At 36.9% G+C, this 15,383-nt stretch overlaps 1 protein-coding gene across 1 annotated transcript in view; it reads right to left on the minus strand.

The window, feature by feature from the left end:
- BIRC6 (baculoviral IAP repeat containing 6) overlaps positions 1-15,383 on the minus strand; it is a 174,380-nt gene that overhangs the window by 104,956 nt on the left and 54,041 nt on the right. Inside the window, exons 22-35 of the mRNA XM_062490247.1 lie at positions 13,808-13,941; positions 12,573-12,719; positions 11,844-12,031; positions 10,909-11,223; positions 10,429-10,528; positions 9,792-10,006; positions 9,414-9,622; positions 8,769-9,115; positions 7,439-7,658; positions 6,403-6,536; positions 3,729-3,866; positions 2,805-2,932; positions 2,253-2,384; positions 186-401 (exon numbers count right to left, since the gene is read on the minus strand). Coding sequence (XP_062346231.1) covers positions 186-401; positions 2,253-2,384; positions 2,805-2,932; positions 3,729-3,866; positions 6,403-6,536; positions 7,439-7,658; positions 8,769-9,115; positions 9,414-9,622; positions 9,792-10,006; positions 10,429-10,528; positions 10,909-11,223; positions 11,844-12,031; positions 12,573-12,719; positions 13,808-13,941 — 2,623 coding nt within the window. The remainder of the gene's footprint in view (positions 1-185; positions 402-2,252; positions 2,385-2,804; positions 2,933-3,728; positions 3,867-6,402; positions 6,537-7,438; positions 7,659-8,768; positions 9,116-9,413; positions 9,623-9,791; positions 10,007-10,428; positions 10,529-10,908; positions 11,224-11,843; positions 12,032-12,572; positions 12,720-13,807; positions 13,942-15,383) is intronic.

Raw genomic sequence — 15,383 nt, forward strand, 5'->3', positions numbered from 1 at the left:
TGCAATTTTGAAGCTACCTTATTGTAAGTCACACAAAAAGTGACAGATCAGAAAAGCTACCACACCAGAAATTATTAGAACTTTTAGTGCTGCAGCTAATTTTTACCATCAAACAATCAAAAAAGCAGTAATAGAAAACTAATTTAATGTGGTTGCTAGATAGTGCTGTTCCATATTCTGTTTACCTTACAAACAAAAAGAAGCAAATCTGCATGACAAGTAAAGTCCATGGACAAGAGAAAGAGTGCCAGTTTTTGCACTACAGAAATGCAACGTTCATGTGCCAGTGTAAAGGGAAGTGGTTCAACTTCTGGAGTTTCCTTTGCTGTTGATACTTCTGTATCTAAAGAGGAACGAGGCCATTCTGCAGTTCGACGCAGGCGTATTAAATCCTTGAAGTGCTGCAGAAATTAAATTGGAAACAACAGTTACAGTTTACAAATGACCTCTACATCTTTCCCAATGAATCAGTGTGGCAGCAGTAACAGAGAATGTAGAACTTCTTAAAAAAATAAAAGGAAGTCTAAAAATATATGAGAATCTGGAACAGAATTAAGGCTTTATTGACTGAAATTTGTTTTGGCAGAGTGTTATCTTAGATGACAAACGCTTAATCAGATTCAGATCTGAAGAAGTGCCAATTAAGCCTTATGTATGCCATAACACATATTGAAAATACATATTATCAATGTCTCTTCCTTATTTTCACACCTGTACATAAAGCTCCAGTTATCATAAAGCAAACTGCATACAAAAATAACCAATATGGAAATTTAACAGTGACTTTTCAGTCCTTCACATTTGATAAATCATCAGTAATTTCTAAATTTCTTAATACTGGCATGATACAAAGTATGCATTAGCCACACCATAAATTGTACTAGTTTGATTTTTGATCATGGCCTACATGTGATGCAGAAAAGAAGGTGCTTTTATTAATCCTCTCATCCACCAAGAGCATTCATTTTGCAGTTCAGCTCATTGTATCAGCTACACTAGCAGTCGTTAGTCATACAAATGCCTCTTGTAATCTCATTTAAGCAGTAGCTACTGAATTAGACCACAGAAAGAGCTATTTACTGAGACAAAGGTTTAACTTTCTCCTAAATGCAGTATATGTTTTACGTCACTCACAGCTTGTCATAACTAAAAGTGATTAGTAGGTGTAAAATGCAACTATCAAGGGTTCAATAACACCTTAACTACAAGTTAAGAAACTACAAGAGGAAAGATCTTTAATTCAACACGTTGGGTTTTTTTATGCAATATGGCTACTATAAAGTGAAACTTAAAATAGCTGGACAGCACAGTTCAGCCAGTAACTCATTTAAAGATGTCTCAAGGGATCACCAGTGGAGCAACCCCCTTGGTACAACCTTCTGGAATAAAGCAGAAGATAGCGCAGGAAAGAACAGCTCATGACAAGCAGTTAGTGAAAACTTAGGGCTTTATTTTTATGCTAGTGATCATTTTTTTTCCCATAATTATTGGAAGTTTAAATATTTCCCTTTAGATTGCCTGTAAGGTCCAACCTTCCACAGGCCTATTTTCAGGTATCCTAACAGACATGAGTATTTCTTGAACTAGGGAGTAAATATTTCAAGGGACACCTAAGTCTGGTAGCTAGAAATTTTTTTTGTCATCTCAGCAAAGTCCATGTTGTCATTGTCTGAAATCCCTGAATTTCAGCACCTCTTCTCATTACCAAAACAATTCTTTAACTACATCATCAGCTCTCAGTATCTGGGGCTTACTGCAAGATGCCACAACTGAAGTGGTGGGTCCCTTCAAGAAGCTAAGGAGCTTATGATAAACTTCAAAAATAATTCTCAGAAGTCATGTTTATTAGTTTGGGAAGACAGACATTGGCATGATTATTTTTTGATTACTCAACCAGGACAGCATCTAGAAGAGTATCATGCATAAAAGCTAGCCATACAAAGTACTACTTTATCCTTCTATTGCTATATGTTATCCAAAGTTTAATGACATGACTGGCATTCTCAAATCTACAAGTTTATTAGTAATTTTGGCCATGACTACCTAAAAGAACCCTGTAGAAAGATAAACTATCTTTTACAGAGCAATAAAAATCCTGATGGCTGATTTTTTCAGTATTAGAATATACTTGATAGCAGCCATGGTAAAACAACTTTTTATAATAAGGTCAGAGCAGGACAAAAATGACTTTGCAGGAACAGGTCTTTTCACACAAAGGACAAGAAGTCAGTTACAGTTTCAGAGCATCATACCTTTGAAGTAGCCTGCTTTAGTTTTGCCTGTTCTACTAAAAGTTTGTATGATGATCCTTTGTTGCTTTGTATTTTCTCTTTTTCCATCTGTTCCACCAAAGCCTTCTGTTTTGCTTTTAATAAGTTAAGTTGCTAAAAGAAAATGTTAATAGGAATAAATGAAAATTTAAGCAATAAGATGTTAAAAGGATCAGTATGTTCACATGATAGCAATCTTCAGTTCAAACTGTAACTCGAGCTTTTAAAATAGTTTTAAATCACAGCTTAGGTGCTTGCATTCGGGAGTACTCAGATTTATGTAGAAAGTACATTATATTTACTGTCCAATAGAGTACAACAGTACACTCCAACATTTGTTTTTCCAGCAGATCCCTTGCCCCGTGGTTTTAGATGAATGTCAAAGAAGTTAGGCAGCCTTTAGCTACAGAATCAGACCAATGCAAAAGCAAGGCTGAATGAGTCCCAATGCCAAAGCTGTTGTTTCAAGAAATAAGATATCCTTTAAATAAGACCTACTTCTCTGAAAATAGCCACTACCATGCAGGAAGTCACCTGTTTATGATGCACGAGCTGTTTCCTGATCTTTCGGGAATACAGTCTATCAAGGCTACTGTTGCCTTTAGTTGATCTGCTCAGACTCTGAGTGTGAAGGCTATTATTTATAAAACTCCACTGGTTTCCTAACGGAAAAAAAAAATTAAAAATTAATCCATCTTATTAAACCTCATTTAGCCATAGAGAAAAGCCTTTATGTTGCAATGGTTAGCATGTCCATACATTCAGTACTAAAGAAACAAGCTAAATCTAACTCTTAGCATTATTCCTCTATCCCCACTTACAGCAGTATTTCTGTGTGACCTTAAAATGCAGTGCCATCTTTTTTCATTTTTCTTAGAACACAAAAGCAGGCAAGCAACTCTGTCCTAAGTAAAAATAGATTAACATCTTCATCATGTTTTTTTAGAAAAGATCCTAAAAGAAGACCATAGCTAATAATAATAATAATAATGATGATAATAATGATGATGATAATAATAACAATGTATGGTACTTATTACTGTTGTTATTATTACTACTACTAATATTATGAAATAAATTAAAATCAGACAATAACCAGATTCAAAAATAGTGGCTACAAATATTAAAAGATTATGAAGTCACACTGCCAGCCCTTTCTCACAATGCAAAACGGTGCAACACAGTGCACTCCCAATTGAAGTCCCAGTCACAAGGTAATGTACAAACTAATTTCCAAACTAAAATCAATCCTGCATTTTTCACTTGAAAAAATGAAAGAGGTCATATATATGAGGAGATGGGAACACAAATAAGCAGAGAAGAATGAAAATAAAAAGATTACAACATGCATTTTTAAAATCTCTTTTTTTTCAAGTGAATAGAAAATGCATTTCAGGTATTTGGAGAGCTCCCGGAGCAATACTCATGAATCAAGTTTTGATAATAAAAGTGATGTACCTGCCAAAAATCGTTCCCTCTCTTTTCCATTCAGCGGTTTCTTGGCTGTGGCTGCTTCATCTTCAACAGTAGCTACATAATCCAGCAGTCTGGACACCAGCATTACAACCCAACTGATCATGGGAATATCTAAAACTCCTTCAAAATAAACAAATTTCGGTGCCTCAATAAATTTCTGAAGACATAAAAAACATCACACATTTTGCTAGGCCACAAAGACTCCACTCCCCTCTTCTTGTTTTTTAAAAGGAGAGTTAGAGTCTGAGCACTCACAAATGAGGGAAGAAATCAGTATCAAACTTAGCTGCAAACGAAAATGTCACAGTTCTCTTAGTCTGATAAAGTCAGAAGTCAAAAGCTTCACCCCAACTGTTCAAGCTAAAAATTAAGCAGCATTTTTCTTAAAAAGAGTCAAAAATTTCATGTCTAAATTTCCTAAATACCAAATGCATAATGACAGCTGCTTGCATTAAAGCACATCTCAAATTCAACAGTGTGCAATTCCTCCATCAAGCAGGGCTCCAACAAGATAGCTATAACCGTGCATACAGACACCTACATAATTACTTCTCCACTGGTGTATTTTGATGTACCTATCTGAAAACGTTCCAGGAAAGCCAAGAGTGACTTCAGACTAGATGAACCACACTGGTGGCACTAATGACTGGCTAATGCCTATTTCAGTCTCACACTTTAAATGCCCTATTTTTGTACAGACAGAAAGGGAAAAAAGATATCTCTCGCATCATGCAAGAAAAGTATGTGCACATGGAAATCTAAATAAACAGTTCCAAAGTGAACTCATGACCGCACAACAAAACCAGAAACCTACAAATACTGACCACTTAATTACAGTCATTATGCAAATGGCATAATTCTACAATGTCAATACAGCAAAGACATCAGCACTAGAGGTTACACCCACATTTTCATATCAGTGCGCTGTGCTGAGCCACATTTAACTACACAGTGCCTTTCATGCACTGACCTCAAAAAAGCTGTAATTAATTCAAATTATTATTAAACACAGATCAAACAAGAAAACTATGGCACACAAACAATCCACCCAATATCACACGTAGCTGCTGGCATCCAAGCAGTAGGATGCAGCCTGACTTGTTAACTGCAGTTTCCTGAGCACATTCTGACAGAAAGCAGCCCATTTCATGCAGGCAGAGGAAGGACCCCAACATAACAGGACCCATAACAGGACCTGGATTGGAACCACAGACTAAATTGCAAGAACAGAAATGAGGAGCACTGGTGATTGCTACACACCTTTTTGTTTGGCAGAATAAAAAGAAAGGATCCTGCTGCAGAGTGAAGTACATACCTTTACACACTTCTGTTAAAACAAGATCATTTCTTTTCCTTCTGTCTCTCAAACAAAAACAAAAAAAAAAAAAAAGAAAAAAAAATTTTCTCAGCTTCTTTCCCTCCCTCCCTCCAAGAGTCTTTTGCTCATTCCTTTCTTCCTCTTCTGGCTCAAAGCTTACAACTTCTCTCCACCCATAACGCTCACCTTTTGCTCTGATTTTCCTTTGCTTTTTCACTTTTTCCCCAGCAAGTTTTCACCCCTTTGACCTTGATTTATGTGTGATAGTTCTCAAATAGGAATTTCTTCTGCCATACCTGATGCTTCCACCACACATAATATTGCCCTAGTACTCACCTGTGCTGTCCAGGAGGAAGCTGGAAGACCAGCAAATAAAGCTCTGAAGTATCAGTTACTTCTGCTTCCTAAAGTCCTCCATGAGGACAACTAGTAAGGCAAGAGCTATGAAAGGAATTGGAAGCTGTGGGGAGAGTGCAAACAGAGGTAGAGCAGATGTAAGCTTGGGTTTGCCTCAAACTAGTTAGAGACTATAGCAGGATATGGCCCCGATAGAGAAAGCACATGGGAGATCAGTGGGAAGCAATAGGACAGCTGCTCACACCAGCTGTAGGTCAGTTAACATCAGAACACAAGGGAAAACTAAGGACTGAGTCTCAGCTGGCACTTCACAGACCTCACAAGGCTAAGAACTTTAAACAACTTATCTTCTATGATGCTTTGCTACCTGTACATAACAAATGAAGTAGTCTAGAGTGTGATGTTTTCACAAGTAAGACTTTGCATCAACCTTGGGGTACTTAAGAGAACACTCAAAGAAAATCAAGTTCACAGAATATAATTTCAGTGAATTTTTAGGACCCAAAAAATGTAAATTCCTGGTAATTACAAAATGCCCCACAAGAAAAAACTCCATGTAGTTTGCAGAAACAGTGCAGATACACATAACAAATCTGTCTTCATATCTGTTTCACCTCAAAAACTTGAAAATTAAAAAGGATCTCATGAGCAAAGAGGTGCATTTCTTTCCAAAACATTGAATTCCAAAGTCAATCACTAGACCTGTCTATACACTGAATGTTCCCACCACTCTGCCAAAGCTTCCTAGCTGAATTATAAACAATCAAATAGAACTTGCTCAGGTTTTAATGGGGTGGGGGAAGGAATCTCTTTTAGCACCTAAAGAACAAGAAGATTCTTCACATTTTAGAAGACAACAGTGCTTTAGAAATATAGTAAACAAGCAATTTCTTCTTTTAATACACCAAAAATTGTGAGTTAGTCTCTCAATTTTCTAGCTTATAATTAATATGAAAATTATCTCCCAAATTAGAAGGTTACCTTCAGTTCTTCTGTGCACAGGTAAATGAGGTTGCAGTGGTGACAGCAGGTTATCCAGGAGATTAAGTAAACTTTCTAAAACACCACTGTTGCTAAGTGATCTTTGCCCAATGCAAGAAAGCAACATGAAGACCCTAAAAATAAAATTTACGTATTTCAGATTTTATTTCTTTTTCAGAATCATTAATATACTGCAGCACCCCTTATGTAACAATATTGTCCTAGGCTTTCATCTGAGAGACACACAGGTTGCTACAGAAAGCAGAACCGTGGCCCAACAAGTAGACTGGATTTCACATTCTACCGTTCTTAAAGTTAATACAGCATTTTAGGGTGAACATCTTCTATTTCACCCTCAAGAGGTCAGCAGTCTTCCACATCTGAAACAAGATCTCATCCATTTTATTTCCTGTAACATATTACCGATAGCAGGGAAAAAAAATAAAACAATGGATTCTTATATCCTTGAATTAATGAATTTTAAAAATATATGAAAATATATGTGCTGCTGTTCAAAGAAGGCAAAAAGCCACTAAGCAGAAAATACATTTGATTAAAATAAAACACTAACATTTAGAATGTTAAAGACCTCAATCAATAATTGGAAATAATCAATACATCTAACATTCAGTGGTCAACTGTACACACTCTTGCTCTTTTCTCAGCACAGTCTTTTACAGTGAATGCTAGGAGAGTACCCTCCAGTCTCAATCCCACTTTCAAATAGTGGAGAAGAGCAGCTCTATGATGAGGGTACATTTAAGCCTGATAAAGGAGAAGGCCATTTTGGGAATCAATCCAGCTAGTTATGTGAAGATCTCCAAGTATGAAAAAAATAGCAAATTTTTCTGGTGTAAGAACCAAATAGGTGCACTAAATAACTCCAACTGGACATTTATCATCTGCAGTACTTTTTCGGGTCTTTTTCTTAAATCAATCAAAAGCATGGGTATGGTCAATTCCAGTGCTAAGTTATGAACAATACAATTACTTCACTGATCCACAGGTAATGTACCAATACAGATTTATACCTTACCTGTCTTGTGGAAATATGAGAAGTTGTTCTGAATTGTATAATTCCTGCAGTACATTTGAAAGAAACTGACCCCACCACCTTTCACCTCCACAGAGCTGAACAAGCAGAAGGCCAGTATGCAATCGTATCTTGGGGGTTCCACTGATACACAGGTGTTTAAATAACTCTTCACAAGCTTGAGCATGAAAAGTACTCTGCAGAACCACAGGAACCGAGTGCCCTTTTAAGAGAAGAGAGCACCTCTGTTTAAAGAGACAATGACTTGAAAATATACAAAAAAGTTTAGAAAAACTTGGTACAAGAAAGTTTTTAAAACTACTACAGTTAAACTAATTGGCACAGGAGTAAAGGAGGTGGGAACATATGGGAAAATGCTGATTTGTAGGTAACTCGAAGACCAGGCCATTTGGTCAAAACCAAATCAATACTATGCCAGTGCAAATACCCCCCCAGAACCTACACAAAGCAAAAACTAAACCACCATCCTGCTTTCAAATAAACTGGCACAGAAAATCACATGACAACCGATCAACAGAACAGTGTTCCCTTTTTTTGGTTTTTGTTTTGTTGTTTTTTTTAAATACCACCAACTCCTACACAGATTTTTCAATTTCAATTCTCCAAGACTTCTTTCAATGGCAAGCTTAGGAAATAAAAATTTTTACTGGATATAAAAAATTGTGAACTAACTTGAAATACTGGTTCTATGAGTTCACTACCACTACCACTACCACTCTTGAAGCAATTTCTACCTCCTTGGCCTGCTTTTAACTGCCTAATCCATCCCCAGCATTATACAGGCTTCGATGCTCACAGATACTTTGAATAAGGCGATTCTGTCTGTCAAAACCACATGAGTATTCTGCCTGGGTAGTTTTCTGTTTACTTCAGCAAACTGGATCATCCCACAGAAGGATCAGATGACTATCTGAACAAAGAATTATGCAGCCAGGACTACACAGAAGCAAGAAGGACCTTGACACATTCTCCTGTTCTTTTCAGGAGGTGGTAAGGCCAGCTTGGTGCCACTGGCAGAACTTTACCCTGTTTATTATCAGCTACTAGAATCACAGCAGATGTGGCTTGGAACAGTCTGGTCTAGGTTGGGCCTAGCCTGGTCTGGAAAGGTGATACTCTCCATGGCAGGATGCTGGAACTTTATGATCTTTAAGATCTCTGCAAACTCAAACATTTCTACATTTCTATGATTCTACATCTAAACATAGTTTTAAAGGCCTTATAGTAGAAAAGTGCAAGTCAAGAAATAGAAATACTCGGAAATTGTTTCTACTGACGTGACAAAAAATCAAAACCTCAAAAAAATACTGACCATTGGATGAATGTAGCAAACTGAGCAGAGTATCCAGTAAGTATCTAATGATGGTGCGTAACTGTTCTGTGGATGACATCTGAATCAACTCTTTTGGATCAAGTTGTTCCTTCAATGTTTTCCTGCTTGCACCTAAAGCTACTTTGAGCCTCTGAACAGCATGGTGAGCCAAGTTGAGTTGAAGCTGCAGCTGAATGCAGTCCTGGTAAGCAGAAAATACTCTGCTGTCTTCTTCTACTGCCTTGTCTGGCTTTCTCAAAAAGTACTGGGCGTTGTTAGCACTATTGAGTGGTGGCAGGTCAATACTCTGCAGAAGGATTTCTAACCGATGACAAGCCAAATTGTACCTAAAGGGAAATATTCAAAAACCACAATTCAATACACATTAGCAAACAGCAATACATTTGACAATCACCCTGCCAGAAGACAACTTCTGGTGCATTGTGAATGCACTCTTAAAGCAGATACGGAAAATAAATACAGTGTAGTTTTTGTTACTGCTATAAAGATATTCGCAACAACTCTACAACAGCAGAGTATTTTTTGTTTTGAAGAATACAATGGGAAGAAAAAAAAATCTGCAGCATTATGATACCCCAGCGTTTTACGTTAAAATAATTAGCAAATACACTTTTTTCTGCTAACCTGCACTGTATGTCTTCTTGTAATGCAACCATCATTGCCAAATGTTGATCAATTTCTGGCTGATTTGCTGCTTCACCTTCACCTCTGAGGGGATCATGCATTAGTTTCAGCTCATTTTCAAAGGGTAGGATATAGGTATGGCCATAATAAAATCCCAATGGGATTTTTGCTCTAGCATTTGTGCTACCATATCGACCAATAACAGTGATCTGAAAGAAAACGCAATTATACTGTAACACAATTGTATCAGAACAGGAAAAATAAACATCAAGTCAAAAATACATTAAAAATTTATAGCCAACAAAAGTTTGGTCTGAAGAAAGCTTAAGTGAAAGCTGATGTACTAACAGACATCAAGAACTTAAAAGACCCTTTTACCTTCATAAACCTGCAAACTGGGGGTGGTAACAAGTCATGTAAAATAAGTGAATGTGTGCTAATGTCAGTAGCCACTACCAGTCGCCTTCCATCTACTTCTTCTCCTAAAGTCCAGATGTCAATGGACAAAGAAGCCAAATCTCCACAAGTGGGAATCAATACATCTGTCAGCAATATAGGTCTTCCAAAATCGAGGGTCACAAATCTTCTCGCTCCTAGGTGAGAAAAACAAAGGATTGCCTGAAAGACCAGTGTGTGCTAACCAGCAAGATATGTTACTTCTCAAACAATAAAGCCATAGTTTATGTATTGTTTAAAATATATATAAGGGTTTATGCATTGTTTTGGCAGAAAGTTTTGGCATCAACTTAACTGAAGCTGTTTTGCTTTTTATGCATTAATTTTGAACAGGTGCTCTGTTCAGACAGCCAACATATTCCCTAACTTTCCAGGATTTTTCAGCTATCACCAAGTGCAAGGTCTTAAACTCACAGATATGACAGAATGCAAACTGAGAAATATCTTTACTCTGGAAAGCGAAGAGAGACTGTAGCTAAGAAAATTATTTCAAGCCCCAGAAAATATTCCACTTCTTACTAGAACGTGTCAAAACTATTATTAGGAATTGTGGTTTTACCTGAGTGCATTCGCTCTATAATAATTGACTGATGAGGTGGAGGTTGAAGAAAATGTGAAGCATGAGATATTGCAAGAGCAAGGCCAGATCCAAGTGGATTCTGAGGAGTGGAAAAACATCAGTAAAATTAAGTGATTAAATTCTATGCATTTATTGTGAGCTGTTAAAAACGTACCATTTTGACAGCATCTCACTACACGCAGATCTGAGCATGAACCATCAAAATACATTAACTACTAAGTTCAAAGGATTAATAGCTCCTTACACAGTTAAGTTAGCTCCAATAAAGAGAAACCATGAGGTATTGTAACAATACTATTTCGCTTTCATAAGTTCTTTTCATATGGTATAAATTTAGTGATACAGCTTTCACACCTCACCCTAATAAACATATATTTATTAACACTCAAGTAGAAATTAAGACCCCAGTAACGCTCACAGCATCTTGTTTCTTTAAGAAAAATAAAAGAAAATAATTACCGTTCTAGACTTGCTTGTATTTTTGTTATGTGCTGCAAGGTTAACTGCTGGGGGGTCAATGACTGAACCAGGAAAAAGCTGAGCAAGCTCTGCATTAATAACAGCAGAAACTGCTTCATTAGGTGGAGTCAAAGGTGGAGTCATGAAGAGAGGAGTTGTTTTTGGTGTGGGTGGAATTACATCTGAAGGATGAATGAAGAATCCTGGAGCTGCTACTGTATTAGAAGGCACAGAGTTGTGAACAGGACCAACTGCTGATGCTGCTGCTGCCGCTGCTGCTGTTGTCTGATGCAGTTTTGCTTCCAGCTTAGCTTTCTGTGGAGAAGATGAAAGCAATGTATGTAGCAGATAACAGTACTTGTGAACACAGGAGTAGTATTGGGCCACAAGTTCAGCTTTGATTATACAACTGGATTTAATAAACCTAAGATACTTTCTTGCAGTATAGCCAAGATGGATGACCAACTATAAGCTGAAAAATTTAAATATCTATTTAATTTGACTCACAACCTGAGGAACATGAGTAATTAGATGGAATAATCAAAAAAAATAATAAAAACCCTACCACTGAACAGCAAAGCAGAGTCAACACAGCCAAGCACTGGTCAGCTAACAATGGCTTTATGACTGGCACTTCCCCGTGGCATCAACTGGGCTTTTTATCTTGGTATGCTTTTTTAGTTTCAGACTGATGTTCTTACTTATGAAGACCAATCTCCCAGCCCATCTTAAAAATACACGAAAACTAAGTCAGCAAGACCAAAGCAGCATGGGAAACGCTCCCAGCACTTTGCTTAAGAAGAGCAAACCAGAGTGCTGAGCAGCTCCTTCCTCAAATATACTATGGAGAACAAAAAAAGCAACTAGCTCTGCAACTACTTTCTCAGCTTTCGAAGTTTAGATACAGCACTAAAAAGAGCCAAATAGCCTCCAACCTGTTGCTGAAGCTTCAAAAGCTGCTGCTGTTTCTCTTGCAGCACCTGGAGCTGTTGCTCGGCTGAGGCCATTGCATGAGAGAGAGACTGCAAAGCTACCTGGGCTGCTGAACTCAGTGCTGTCGAGGCTTCCCCAACTGTTCCAGAAGAGAGGCCACCAACTGCTGGGGTAACCCCAAAGGTACTCACTGGCATGAAACAAACAAACAAACAAAACAAAACATGTATGTAGAAATTATAAAACACGTCTTTAATTCCTCATTATTTGTTCAGAGAGGCATAAAAACAAGATAAATATCTTTTTTTTCAGTTCTTGCTACAAGGCAACGTTATCTTGAATTACGAAGTATATGGTTTATAGACTATGCACATTGGTCATATATGCAACACTTGGATTACAGAAAAGCCACCTATTGCTCTGGAATTCTTCCAACAGAAAAGGTTGTAAGGTAAAGATTCAAGCTTGTACGTTATACTCTCCAATAGAAAAAAATGGATTCAAATTATTATTTTTTTAAATCCAATTTGTTTGGTAAGATCCAGGAAGTTTAACTTCACATATGGAAATTATTTAAGAAAAATTATTATTAAGAAGAAACAAACCACAGACAAAACATTTCAACATATGCAAAACTACAGGGAATCAGTTTGTCAAACAGTGCCCTTATGTTCAATTAAAAATGTATTGTGGAACTATACTAAGTAGAAAAAATGAAAAATTGTATATACCAGTAAACGTACTTGCATCGTCCCTTTCTATTCTAGTTCCATCACTTGTTGAAACACAGGTAAAGTGGAGAGGTTCAACTTCCAGAAGTCCAGTAAGGGAAGTAAAACTACCTTCAGCAGCTGCACAGTTACTTATTTTCCCATTGCCTGAAAGAGAAACATGTATCTACACAGTCAGCCAATGTTTTCTTGACAGTGACATTTCAAGTCACAAAGTGTCAAAAGGGACAATTAAATATAATGCATATATTTTATTAGTTCCTGTTGTAGAAGAAATATCTTAACACTATCACTATTCCTCAACATAAATGGAAGTGTGTTTTAAAAACTGTAATGCTGTCAAACCTGAAGACAGTAAATTAGTAAGTCAAACTGTCAACTGTGACAGAAGTGTAGTACAACCTTCTTAATTCCAGAAAGAAATTATATATGGATGCTCTATTCTTTCTACACTGAAAGCAAATTAGCTTTCAAAAATATAATGATGTTATTGGAAGAGGAAGAAACCGTCAGAACAACTAAGATCATACACAAATTTAGTATACAAACCAGATTATTCATCAAGATCCAAACAAATTTCATGTATGGAAGAAGGGATAGAAGGAGAAAGACAACAGCATGCAAGAAAAGGAAAGGGGTCACTATGACTGATGAATACACTTGCTATGAAAAGAATTTTCTGACAGGTAAAAATTATCTAGTTCTTTACAACATTGCAGGGCCTAAAGATTCACTTATGAATTAATACAAGAAGATAGACACAAATACGCTTTTAACGTGTTTTACCTCCTCCAAAACAGAAAAAGCACCTAATTAAACCTTTATATTTAAGTAGAGGAATACCATATGGCAGCTTCCCAACTTCAGAAAAATCCATTTAGGTTTCTCTGCCTATGTGAGTGCTGCTAGCCTACATGAATAACACCACACCTCAAAGAAGTTACTTGAAAGAGGTGACAGGTGATTCCTACATGACTGACCCAGGGAATGAGAGCAACCATTCTGTCTAATCTCAACCCTGAGATATTCTACAGGATAAGAAAATAACAGATTCCAGAAAGAGGTTTTTTCTTGTAGCCCTAAGGCCACAGGAAATGGAAAAGATACCATGAACAAGAGAATACCTTGGACTTCAGCTTGGCTGCAAAGTATAAGATCACATCTTCACAAAATGAAAACACTACAATAGAGATTTGCCAATTCTACCACAATCAATCACTGCTAAACATACATACCTGATAGCACATCAGACAAATCAATTTCATCTGACTGTACTCCAATACTGCTGTTGTATATGTTTTTACAAGAAGAGCCACATATTTCCAAGTCAAACAGAACTGGATCAAAAGGTGAACTGTATAATCCGTATCTGCAAGTAAGATAAACAGCACCATTCACACAATAAGAACTCATATAAAACTATTTACAGTAAAAAGCAAAGTATTTTACCATCATGATTTATTATACTCCAAACTCATCTGACATACCTTAGAAATTATCACCTGTTTCTATTTCATTAAAATAACTTAATTCAATGGCATTTTCAAACATCTTATAATGCTAAGCAACTAACTCTTCTTTACTGAAGAGTTTTGAAGATGTAACACTGCCCTGGAAACATGACACACAATCACACTAGACATGGAAAACAGAACTACAAGCCTTAGACAGTGAGCCACGGAAAGACACACTCCTGCACGTGGTAAATGAGACATTAGTTTGAAGTCAATAAAAACACAGTACTGTTTCAAAACGGGGGAGGAAATTCCACCTCAGCTTGTTCTTCCAGCTGAAGTAAGAATTAAAAAAGGAAATGCTGCAAGGCATACCAATCAATGCTTGTGATAAATACCTCAACAGAAGAAAACTTGTAACATATACTCTGGTAGTGCTGGAGGGGATAAAATAGCACCATCATTCAAAGTGGTCCTAAATCAATTAGGGTTTTATAAGCCAAGAAAAAGGAAACTCCAAAGTAGTATCAAAATCAGTGGGGGTTTTGGTTAATTTGTAGTTTTGTTTTTGTTTTGAAGTGGGTTTTTTTGTTTTGGGTTTTTTTTCAGTGTTTACCAATACCTATTATGAGCAACTAAAAAGAGGAAAAAAATGGAAATCAGGCCAAATTACTAAGCCAGAGTAGAAAGAAAGAATGCATCTGTGTAGGCACAAAAGTGAGAAACATTAACACTCTGCACTTTGGCAAGAGACAGAAGACATCTGAAATATTTCCACAAATGCATTAGAAAGGGCAGTAAGTTCTTGCATGCCCTTTTCCCTCTGTCTCTGAGCACTTTCTCCTTTCTTTACCAGATAAGGTAAAAACCCCCAACATGCTGAGAAGGCTCGAAAGTTTAAATGTCCCTTTTTGATCAAGTAATCATAGAAGTGTAAATGTCTACATGAATACAACACCAGCAACAAGGTAAAAAATAGATTCTAGACTTCTCTGTTTATTAAAATGTTTCCACATTAGCCAGGCTCAGGGCTTTTGGCCACACAATACTAGAACTGTAATTATCACAAAATGATGAACAATTTTACAAAAGGGCAGGTCACCTGAGAATTACAGGTGACAAGACTGATGTGTTTGCTGCCTGACCTTTTTTTTTGTATGCTAGCCAAGACAACATGCTCCTGTAAAGTGGCCACTAGAACACACAAAAATGCCCAGAAAAAATTCAGTGCTCTACCTTCACAACCTGCTTTACACATCAGATTTAAACATTCAATAAATCAGGTCAGCTCAACACCAACACTGATTACTTACATGTTTGAAATAAAGGGTTTGATTTATTAAGTAAGCAGGTGATA

The sequence above is a fragment of the Cinclus cinclus genome, chromosome 3 (assembly GCF_963662255.1).
Source record: "Cinclus cinclus chromosome 3, bCinCin1.1, whole genome shotgun sequence".
In the NCBI taxonomy this organism is placed as follows: domain Eukaryota; kingdom Metazoa; phylum Chordata; class Aves; order Passeriformes; family Cinclidae; genus Cinclus; species Cinclus cinclus.